Genomic DNA, 12,462 nt, shown 5'->3' on the forward strand with positions numbered 1-12,462 from the left:
CTTGTCATGGAATGACAGTGTCTTGAATCAAGGCATGGATTTTAGCAAAATTTTTTCTCAAATGGGCACTAGACTAGGAGACATAGCCCAACTTACACTCTGTCAAGGAAAGGTAATGACAAGAATTTTTTGCCCCAGAAGCTAATACATTATACTAATCAGAATATGTATTATCTGCAGATTAGTAGAATTTAAAATGATGGTAATCCTTTTTTTTTTTTTTTTTTTTTGCTTTTGCAAATTTTTACATTTCAGATGAAGTCCCACGTGTTTTTAGATTTTAATGTGGCAGCCCTTTAGATTTGTGTTACAGGGGTAAAATAAATATTCGTGTTTGAGGTATTTCCTTCTAAAGAGAAGCCTACTGGTTGGCTCCTGGGCCTCCCTCTGCTGTAAAGAGTAAACTGGGGCATCCCAAGAAACTAGAGACACTAAGTGACTAATGTAATAAAGAATCGAGCTAGCCGAAGGATACCCACAGGGACTTTGTCATGGCAGAGAAGTAAAAGTTGGGACAGACATGACGTAGAGGAAATACGAAGAGAAAGTATTAAGATGGGGAAAAAATTTGAGCAATTTCTCCTTTGGCATTTTCTCCAGACATGTATCGATTTGATTGTCTTTGAATGCTTTTAGGATTGATGGACTTGTTTTCCTCTGAATGCAAATTTGTGCTGGTGCTGGACCAAGGATGTGCTTTATGTGGGTTAACATTGACATAAGGTCTTAAAAGTCTGTACATCTGTACCTTAAGCCAATCTGCATAATAATAACCTTGCAAGGGAGACAGAACAAAAATATTTTTATTTTCCAAAATTGTAAATTGAGACCTCATGGAAGTTAAAGTGATTTTTCCCAAGAGAACACAGTGGAGACTCAAAGCTGTGTCAGCTGGCATTCTTTTCTTCATACCATGCTGCCTTTCCGAGATCAAAACCACTTAGATATCCCCAAGAACTTCCAAATCTTCTCTTTTTCTTCCTTCTCCTTTTTGTTCAAGGAGAGGGAATTAAAAGGAAAGACCTCTACAGCACTGAGTGGTAGAGTTTTTTTGTAATGATGGGAATGCTATGTGTTGTCCAATATAGAAGCCAAGAAGCCACATGTGGTTATCGAGCATTTGAAATATGACTAGTGACTGGAGAACTGAACTTTTTAAAAGTTTAATGTTAATTAAACTTAAGTATCCACATTTTGCTTGTGGAGATGATACTGGACAGCACAAGTCTAGAAGCTACCTGTGAGAGAGAAGCAAATGCCCTAGGTATCTCAAACTAAAATAATAATTGGGGGTAAATTGTACTTTATCATTGAACTTTAGTTTTCTGTTTGTTAGTATATCTTAAAAGTCCAAATGCTTCACAAACAAACCAACATTGTGGTCAGTGCCATCTGGTTGCCTTAAGATATTTTTCCTTGACTTTTAATACCTTTAATGTATCTTTTGCTATTCTTACTTTTTAAAATTGTTATTCTCTCGCTGCTATGTTCATAGTATTTAAGCGATTTACAGATGCATCCTTTCTAATACATAATGTATGTAAAGTCCAAAGCATCAATGTCCATTCTGAATTTCCAGAAACATCATGTACGTTTGCTCTTCCTTTGCAGTAAATGGGCACCAGGATCAAACCAGAAATACAAAACAGAATAAAAATCTCAGGGAAAAAAAAAGGGATTAGCAAGCCTTTTCCCTTTGCCACTAAAAGATTCATAGACAGCAGAAACTTCTTACCACCTTCAACTTCTAGTTTCGGGAGGAAGTTTTCTCAACACTTCCAAAGTTTTCCCTGTTATTTGGTGCTTTAGTTCACTGAACAATACAGAGTTTTATGTTTTTGTTTCGTTTTGGTTTTGGTTTGTTTGTTTGTTTGTTTACAGAATTGTCAATTCTTTTAATAGAAAATGGAAGATAAGCTCTGAAGGGAATAAAGAGAACACTGCTAGTTCAAAGAACTGTGTAAGGAGTTGGATATGTACACAAGATTTATAGAACTGTCAATCAACTGCTGTTGGAAGCCACGCCTATCACAGAAGCTAGTGGAAGAAGCGTCATCTTATCCTAAAAGGAATCGTCTACCTGTTCCTTATGTCTTTGTAGAATACCAGTTGCACCAGTCACATTGGCATGTCATTTGGTTATTGCTAGCCGACCAAACCTACTCCACGGAAATAAGCTGGGATATTTCATAGAGACTGAATGCAGCTACAGCAGAGATTGTCATCACATCCTTCAATCATCTTGCTTGCTAGGTTTTTTTTTTTTTTTTTTTTTTCAATGATTAACTAAGCAGGTTAGGGAAAAAAGTATCATCCTCATCAAGTATTTAAAAATGTAAAGCAAAATATATGTGATGGGAGATGGCACGCGTTTACATCAGACAGCTGTGAAGATAAACTACGATACTCTGTTAGTAGACTGATGTCGTTCAAAGTAGACACTGGGTACAGATGCTAAGCGTTAGTAAAGTGCTACTTAAAATACATCTCTGCTTCCGGATACCTGAATCTGCAAATGTGGGACACTGGACCCTATACGCGCCTGCAACTTCTTGGCACAGGATGTCAGCTTCATGGGTCGAGATGTGGATGAAATTGTACACACAGTACCTGAATTTCAACTGTGGGAGCTCAGTATACATATTAACCACTTTCCTCCTCAAGCGATGCCTTACTGTTTCTCATTCATGGAGAAGTTTCAAAATCTGGATTGTGATGACGGGGCAGATGACAGATCCATCTAAGGAGCATTCTGCTTTATTTAGCCAGGGAGGGAAGGGGTTGATATGAATGAAAGAGTGGCTCAAATAGGCAGGAAAATGATCGGCACTGCGACTAATTGAACCAACCACTTTTGCTGAGCGACATAAAAATATTCTAATATTAAGGATTATTTTACAACTCTATGGAAGTATGCAGTAACGCACTTTGCATTTGTTTTGTCTTGATGACAAAATGCACTCTTTGAGTCACAAGAGCCTGCCTTGTGTTAGTTATAAACAAAAATATATTTATATATATATTTATGTAACTACTATGTGCTTTAAAGAAAATTACTGTATGATTCAGCAGGGTTCTTTCATTCTTTTTATCGCCAGGGATATGCTGACTTGAATGGCTTTCTCAGGCAGGAATCGACAATGAAATGGGCCTTTAGTACTGAACCGGCACAGAGTAAAAAGGAAAAAAAAAAGCCAAAAATCCGCCATATGTTTAGAATTCCTTAACATTTTTGCTTGAAAAACAATTAAGGAGGTCTTTGTATTGTTTCCTCTTGTTTCCTTCAGCCAAGAACAACTGTGGCTTCATAGGATTTCATAGTTGGGAAAATGGAGGCAACGTTTCTTTAAAAATAATGAAGTGTTTTATTCCGAGGCAGGAGAGCTGAAAACCTCACGTGCCACTCCCTCTCTCCTAATCCTTAGCTGAGTTTGGCAATTCTGTCACAGCCCATAGAAAGGACATTCATTAACGAGGAAGAGGGAGGCATAGTGTGAACGTCCTGCACGGATAAAAGATTCATTCTGTAAAGTAATGAACTTGTTGGGACCATTGGATCTAGACCAGAAAAACAAAATCCTTTTGCCACACGTCTGGTGGAAAGATAGAAAATCTCTCATTTTATGTTTGTTTGTTTGTTTGTTGTTTGTTTTTGCTCCTGCAGGAGTCAGTTATTTTTCTTAGCAATCTTGAAACATTCATCATTGCTCTTTTGAGAGAAAGGGTTCAGGCTTTGGAACACCGTTATCTTTGAGACATTAGAGAAGAATATTTGAAGCAAAGGTGTAGATCCCTCATGAACTAAAGCTTTATTATTATTGTTTTTCTCGATCCCTTTGCAACCCTGCACCTAAGCCAATAGCACTGTAATCTTGTCATACTTCTGATAAATCCACAGGAGATGTTCTGAGTGAACTATAGATTCATCCCATTAGGGAATTCTATGTTCAGCGGTCAGTGGTACCTTGCATAAACTTTAGTTTTCTGTTTTTTTTTTTTCTCCCCTTCCTGGGCTGGGCTGGGCTTGTCCAGAAATTTCCTCTCCTTCAGGCTACAGCAGCTTAGGGCTCCTGTGTGTGTGTGTGTGTGTGTGTGTGTGTTGTATGTGTCTTAAAGGTATAGGCATATTTTTAGTCTTAACACCTGTAAGCCAGCACTGGTGCTGTTCTGTCCTAGAAATTTTAGCACTGCTCTGATACAATGAAACCTTCTTTCTCTCCAACTGGTTCAACTTCAGCATAGGCAGGATGACCAGAACCTCTTCGAAACTTCATCGCAGGCCATCTGCTTGGGCGTCTCTGAAACAGAAAATGCAAAAATAATGAATACCAGGGTGATGGGCATAAGAAAAATAGTTGCCAAATATTTTAGATGAACCTCTGAATTAAATTTTGCATTGCACCGAATTATGTCATATTAGTACCAAAGCTGGAATTACACAGGCTTGCATCTTGATTATGATACTGTTGGCACCTCCCCCATAGGAATGACAGTTTCTCAAAGTCACAGTTTACGCCTCATGCATATTTATGTCTAAAAGATTCTATAAGTGTCTAAGTACAACGAGAAAACACTGAACTGTATTAAAAAACAAATCTGAAATATATAGCCACTGACATGTCCTCTTCTCTAGAAAAAAACATGACTTCATTTTATTTATTAATTTGCTCGAAAACATAAGGCCATACAGTTCTGCACCGTTCTTAGAAGTGGGCTTCAACTTAGGTGCTAGACTTTCTGGCAAACAAACTAAAAGGAAAATCACATGATACCTTACGAAATTATTTATAAAGCTGACTTCCCATACGTGACTTTTTGTGCTTGAAAATGAACAGATGTCGTGCCCTGAAAACAGAATCCAACATCAGAGGGCGTAGACAATCTCAAGCCTATGAACCGAATAATTGCACAGGTAGACAGTAATCCTAAAATACGGTTTATTTATTCTGACAAAGGAAGTGCACTTCTCCCCAGCGTTCTGTCCATCAAACAAACCTTCTCTGATTTACAAATAGAAGTGCTGAAATGAATTATTAAGTTATAGCAGCAAAAGACACTAAAACGCATGTCACGGCCCCAGTGACACTAGAAACGATTATTCCATTTATCAGAGTGCCTGCCATGTTGGAGTATATGAGACAATGAGTACTGAAGGAGGTTTATTTCTGTCTACAATTTATTTCTACCTAAAGAATTTTAATGTGAAAAATGTTAAATATCAGTGTAGATATACTGGCACTTGGCAGCTTTCTAGATTTGCCAGTTCCATTCCACGGGCGATGATTAATGGGTGTAGAAGAATTTTCACATCAGGTAGGAATGAGTAGTAGCTCTACTTTCTGGAAAAATACCAATCAAGGCAATTACATTCCGCCTATTACTAATATTATTTACTGCCTATGTAACATTATGTGGTCAGAATGTTTTATATTTGTTAGCCGATGAAGTCCAACGGTTAAGTGAAACGGAATGATCCTTATTCTCCAGAAAAAGAAGTGAAGACAAAGAGAGGGTGTCTTTGTTGGAGCTAAAACTCATCATCGATGGAAAAACACTGAACATTTTTAGGGAGATGCACACTGTAACTCCTGATCACTCCGTCATGTGGAAAAATGTCAATCTGCTGCTGTGCTCAGTGGTTAGAACCCCCACTTTGGTTTCAGTTCCTTCATAATTGGGCTTCTGGAGTACGGCTGCCCTCGTCCTTCTCTTAGTCAATAGCACCACTAGGTCTTTGCCCTTAATCTCTACCTGTCCAGCTGGCAAGTACAGCCCTGTGAACGAGGCCTAATGTACAACCCAGCACACATAAAGACATTGTGCTGTAGGTGACTTAAAAAGGTGCACAGGGGCACCTGGGTGGCTCAGTTGGTTAAGCCTCTGACTTCGGCTCAGGTCATGATCTCGTGGTTCGCGGGTTCGAGCCCCGCATCGGGCTGTGTGCTGACAGCACAGATCCTGCTTGGGATGCTCGGACTCCCTCTCTCTCTGCCCCTCCCCCTCTCGCACTTTCTCTCTCTCTCTCTCTCTCTCTCTCTCAAAATAAATAAACTTAAAAAACAAAGGTGCACAGATGATCGTCAAAAAAATAAGAGACAACAGGTGCAAATGAAGACGCACTGAAACAGTGCCTTGTGCAATGATGGTGGGATTGTAGTTTTGTGCAGCCACCTTGGAAAACATATGGAGGTTCTTCAAAAAGTTAGAAATAGATCTACCATATGATCCAGCCATTCCAGTTCTAGGCAGACACCCAAAGGAAATGAAAACAGGAGTTTGATGAGGTATCTGCACTCCCGTGTTCATTGCAGCATGATTCACAACAGCTGAGATGCGGAAATGACGGAAATGCCCATCAATGGATCAGCGAGTAAAAAAGACGTACGTATACACAAGGGAATGTTACTCGGCCTCGAAAAAGGAGGATATCTTGCCATGTGCAACAACATGGATGGATCTTAAGCACGTTATGCTAAGTGAGATACGCCAGAGAAAGACAAGTACTGTATGGTATCCCTTCTATGTGGAATCTAAAATGGGCAAACCTGTTAAAAAATGAAACAGTGGTTAATAGGAGATGGGGCTGGAGGGGTAAGACTGACGGTGTTAAGCTTGTAACAACTGTTAAGCTACAGAGATCTAATGTATAGTATATTGAATATAGATAATACTTACTGTAAGTATAAAATGTGCTAATATTGTGACAACCTTTTATTAATGGATCATACCAACGTGGTATACAACTTAAATTTATACAGTGTGACATGTCAAATTTGTCTAACTAAAACTTTTTTTTTTTAAATAAAAGGAGCACAGTTGTTGAAATGATAATGATGGTGCTTGTGGACGTTAGATTTTATTAAGCTCTTGGCTGTACTCCATACTTTACCCTAGGTGCTTCACATACATAATCGCATTAAAATGCAATGGAATCATTTACATTTTGCACAAACATTGCTGTAAAGATAGCAAATGGCAGGGCCAAGATTTAAAATGAGATTCTACCCACTTCCAATGTTAATTCTTCTTACTATAACATGTGGGTCTTCAAATCCAATGGTTTCTGAGTACAACTCATGTGAAACCTGTGACCATGGTTCTATGTTTGTTTCAGTCTTAAACATATAACATTACCAGCAACTTCAGTATCCCGTTAATAAGTCAGAATCATTAAGTTGATAATTTTCTGTCTTAGGTGAAAGACTGGAGGACTACTGGTCAAGTCTGTCGTGTGCTTTGTGAGCTCATCACAGAGGTACTCAAAATAGAAAGTGCAAAAATGTCGGACAGTGAAGTTTCCACTCGTAACGCGGTACAAACTTATTTTCTGAATTAAATGCATATCGTTAAGAAAAAATTCTCTTAACTTGTTACTACTCATTGTAGGGGAAAAAAAAAAGAAATACCCCAACAAGATTTAAAATGACTAGAGAGCTCACCATTTACAAGTACTTTGGTTCAACTATCGGTGTATGTCACTTATATCCATTTCTAGGAACATGAAATCACTGCACATAAATCACAAAGATTTATAAAATCTTTTTTTTTGCACTTAAGCACACACTGAAAAGTATTTACAAACTATCCCTGTACAGTATTATGTTAAATATCTGTAGAGCATATTACCTCTAACTGAATCATTTATATAGTCAATTTGATTCTGAGGCTTCCCCCCCCCCACCCCCCAATTTTTGGCAACAGAAATAATCTTATAATGAGTATTTTTGCTGATAACCTGATGCGAATATCTCTGGTCAGTTCCTTTTATAAATGCTCAAAAGTGGAATTATTGGGCCAAAAGAGAACACAAAAATTATTTACTAAACACTTGAAATGTCTAGTATGGTGCCGGTCGCTGTGTTGAAGGACATGTGACCAAAGAAAGTATAGAACACGCTTTCCATATGGAAGACACAACCATTTCAGAAGAAAGGGACTTTCAATGGAGGTTGAAAAGGTAAGATTGAACACAGGTGTCAAATAAACATCCTAATGATGAACAAAATAGAATAGGTATAATCTAGCCACAAAATTACTCAACACTAGTATTTTATTTGTGCAAAAGTGAAAAATTTATAATTGCTTCTACAGACTTCGATTAGATTAAAAGAAAGGGCATTTCTCCCCCATAATAATACCTTAAAATTTATAACAAAATCCAACGAATGTCACACACCAGAGTCTTAAAAATTTGATCTGATTTTACATTCCTTGACAGTTCCTTGATATCTCAATCTTAGCCTTAAAAACGTTGAACAAAGAGCAGTAACGTCACCACAATTCTGCTTCCTTTCTAAAGTGCTTTCACATATCACAAATCAAGTAATGGTCTTTAAAAAAAATTTTTTTTAATCCTTATTTATTTTTAAGAGAGAGAGAGACAGAGTGTGAGCAGGGGAGGTGCAGAGAGAGAGAGAGACACACAGAATCTGAAGCAGGCTCCAGGTTCTGAGCTGTCAGCACAGAGCCTGACTCGGGGGCTTGAACTCATGAACCATGAGATCATGACCTGAGCCGAAGTCGGAGGCTCAACCGACTGAGCCACCCAGGTGCCCCCAATTAATGGTCTTAAATAAATCACTTTGTTTCCTTGTCTGTAAATTAATACCTGAAGGTTTTTCCTCTAAAATCACAGGACCCTTGCGGGGAGCCTGGGTGGCCTCAGTTGAGCGTCCAACTTCGGCTCAGGTCATGATCTCACGGTTCGTGAGTTCAAGCCCCGCGTTGGGCTCTGTGCTGACAGCTCGGAGCCTGGGGCCTGCTTCGGATTCTGTGTCTCCCTCTCTCTCTGCCCCTCCCCTGCTCACACTCTGTCTCTCTTGCTTTCTCTCTCTCTCTCCAAAAATAAATAAACATTAAAAATATTAAAAAAAATCTTTAAAATCACAGGATCCTCATACCCGCTTGCCTGAGATAACTCACTTTAACACTGGGGAGACAAAAAGGACTTGAAAAACTTTTCCGTGTCATCGTTCTTCTACCGTTTTCCCTCGTGCCTCCCTCCACTAACTTTCCAGGATTCCTAGATTTAATGGAAATCTATACAAATTAGTCCTAGCTGAAACTGCTTTTCTAGGTCAATCTGCAGTCCAGAGATTTCCTTATGAGTGAGAAAAACAGGGTAGTTCTAGGACCGTAATGGAATGACTGATGACTTAGTTCTCATAGAAAAATCTTGAATGTTGCTGGTATAGTATGAGGCACCTATCCAGAAGACAAGAAGTCTAGAAACCTGGGTATGATGTCTGGCTTTGCCATGAAGCATGATGGGTCACAACCTGGCGTTTATACTTCTTACTCGAGGCTTTAGATATGTCCAAATCTGTGTTCTTTTTAGAATGGCTAATTCACATTGTTATAGAAACTGATAGGGGCCACGGGGTCACTTGCTAACAGAGCGGGATGTACGCTGAAAATTGAAAAATTCAAACCAGACCGTAATGTTAATTCATTACAGAGATTCAGGATGTCGTGCCTTAAAACATTGCTGGGTGTAATGCGTGGGTGATCTCTACTTCCATTTCTGAGAATTATTTATGTGATTAATCACATTCAGGAGTACATGTTCATGTAGAGACGTCGGCACTGGCGTGGGCTGTGCGAACAGGTATTTTCCCTAATTACTCCCTCAGAACTATTAATTGAACCGTCATCCAGATCGGTCTCAATGGTCTGTGGCAAGATAATTAGCTGAAATATCCACAAACAAACCTGCAGGGCGCCCTCAGTCAGCAGCGTGTACAGAACTGCACGCAAAGCAGAGAGATGTTTTGTGGGTTAGATGAGCTCTGGCAAGGAGGTTACTAGGTGGGAGCGTTAAAGGAAAGGGGCAAACGTGGCCATTCGAGGCCCAGATAGAAAACACCAGTGATGTGTGATGGCGCTTGACAAGCAGTCGTTCCGAAACTGTTAGTGTTTCGGGCCGTTTCCTTCGGTGAACTGCAGGGAAGGGGACAGAGGCTGGGATGGTGACACTGGCACAGCATCACAGACCTGGCACGTCCCAGCACAGCACTGAGGCAAAGCCGTCTGTTTTCGCTGCTTCTCGGTTTCCCTGCTTGGGAGGTAAAAATGAACTAGATTGCTCTTTCTCAAACTTTTTTTTTTTCTTTTTTAATTAAAAAGAAAAAAACCCTTAAGCCACTGAGCCTTTGCTCCCGTGAAATGTTACCTGGAAGCCCCACCAGCAGCCTGGAGAATAGGTTTCTCTTCCTTGTGATGACAGCGCCCTGCTTGCACAACCCTCCCTGAGTCCCGAGGGAGCCTCTGCATCCCATACTATCTCAGGGCATGTTCTGGCAACTATCGAACTAAATGCACGTTTCTCGGACTTAGCTCTGCATACAAGTCACAAGGGATCTCATTAAAGCGCAGATTCGGATTCAGGTTTGGGGGGAGCCCTGGGACCCTGCATTTCCAACAAGGTCCTAGGCGATGCTGACACTGCTTGTCGGTCCACACCACACACAGTGAATAGCAAGCGGGGATGACGGTCTACAGGCTCTTCAAACAGGAGCATTCTTTAAAAGTGGGTGGTTGAAGAAATATTGATGTTTGATCTCCTGTGTGTCTCCAGTGGACCTTTGTGGGAACTGAACATGCGTGCACACATCTGGGTCAACCTCTCCATACGTATTTAGCTGTGATAACACCGAACTGTCCAAGGGGAGGATATTTCTTTTTCTTTTTCATTACTTCTAAATGCAAATTATTCTCTATGCCCTTTAATTTGTGTCGAACGTTCTTTCAACACAAGTTCTATTAAGTTATAAATCTGGGTTGCCAGATTGGGCAAATGAATATTACAAAACACCAGTTAAATTTGAATTTCAGATAAACGGTGAATAATTTCCCAAAACTATACTGCATCAGGCATACTTCTACTAAAAAATTACTCGTTTATTATTTGAAATTAAAATTTATCTGTGTCCTATATTTTACTTGGCAACCCTATCTGTAGGGAAACACAATGGCTTCGGGCCCTGACATTCAAACTTGGAATCTAATTAAAATAAACTATTCCAGGGGCACCTGGGTGGCGCAGTCGGTTAAGCGTCCGACTTCAGCCAGGTCACGATCTCGCGGTCCGTGAGTTCGAGCCCCGCGTCAGGCTCTGGGCTGATGGCTCGGAGCCTGGAGCCTGTTTCCGATTCTGTATCTCCCTCTCTCTGACCCTCCCCCGTTCATGCTCTGTCTCTCTCTGTCCCAAAAATAAATAAAAAACGTTGGGAAAAAAAAATTAAAAAAAGAAAAAAAAATAAAATAAAATAAAATAAAATAAACTATTCCTATTTGGGGCTGTGCCTCCTCGTTCCATGAATTGTAAGTCACTTTTTCCTTAAAAAGAGTAACTCAAATTGATTTGTCTGTCTTCTGCTGTGGCCAAGAATTACAAGCAATAACTCTTATGTGAAGCAGAGCCTGGGTGTTCTTTTACATATTTTCAACTCATTTTCATTGCTTTTCTTCACATGGAAGTTGTCTTATTGTCCTATAGCTGCCTCTTCTCCAACCTATAATCACCAGTTTCCATGGGTATGTTGCCTTCATTCTAGAACTGTCCTATGGATGATCCTGAAAAATCGGTTAGTATCCTCATAGTGAGTACATGTCCAAGATGAAGATTATCTCAATGCAGGTAGAGAACAGCTGTCCACTGGGATTAACAAAATCATCATATTACTCACGTCATTTTCCCAAAGCTAAAGTATTTATTTTTTAAGTAGGCGTCATGCCCAGCATGGAGCCCAACACGGGGCTTGAACTTGTGAGTATGAGATCAAGACCAGAGCTGAGATCAAGAGTAGGATGCTTAACCGACTGAGCCACACAGTGCCCCTAAAGCTAAAGTATTCTTAGAATAAATGTTACGCGACATTTCCCTCCTCTTGAAGACAACATTATTTTTGGTAATAACCATAAAATGAAATGAATAATAGTAATGGCCAAAAGGGAAATGCAGACAGTTGAAAATCTTCCTGTTTTAAACTTCTTAGATATACTCATGCCAGTGACAAACATTACAGATGAAAAATGAAATAAATGTTACCATAAAAAAAGAGAAAACACAAATGACTTAATGTATTTTTGAAAAAAAGACGCATGAAGGAATACTGCCAAATGAGTCAACTCTGCAATGTTCAAGAGAATGATCTGTGCTTTGCGGTAACAGAAGGGAAGCAACTAAAGTTCCCTTACTTCACCTTCTCAACCACAGTGTCATCATGCTTCACTTAGAATCTGCTGTTTTATTTATTTTTTTGCGTGCGTTTTTATTTTCTTTTTCTCAAGTTCTTATTTGAATGAGAATCTACCATTTTAACACAGACATATGTGGCGCTGTATGGGTTGGAGACCCGCTAAGCCTGAACACGAGCAAAAGACTCCAGATTCTCATGAGTTTATTCCCTAAATGAATGCATTGTGGCTGAGTCTGCGATCAGGGGTTAGGTGTGTGTAACC

General features: G+C 39.6%; 1 protein-coding gene across 1 annotated transcript in view; it reads right to left on the reverse strand.

Moving 5' to 3' along the window:
- Positions 1-1,874: 1,874 nt before the first annotated feature.
- PLXDC2 (plexin domain containing 2) overlaps positions 1,875-12,462 on the reverse strand; it is a 449,881-nt gene continuing 439,293 nt past the window's right edge. The window contains exon 14 of the mRNA XM_058681754.1: positions 1,875-4,298. Coding sequence (XP_058537737.1) covers positions 4,182-4,298 — 117 coding nt within the window. The 3' untranslated portion in view covers positions 1,875-4,181. The remainder of the gene's footprint in view (positions 4,299-12,462) is intronic.

The sequence above is a fragment of the Neofelis nebulosa genome, chromosome 8 (assembly GCF_028018385.1).
Source record: "Neofelis nebulosa isolate mNeoNeb1 chromosome 8, mNeoNeb1.pri, whole genome shotgun sequence".
NCBI lineage: Eukaryota > Metazoa > Chordata > Mammalia > Carnivora > Felidae > Neofelis > Neofelis nebulosa.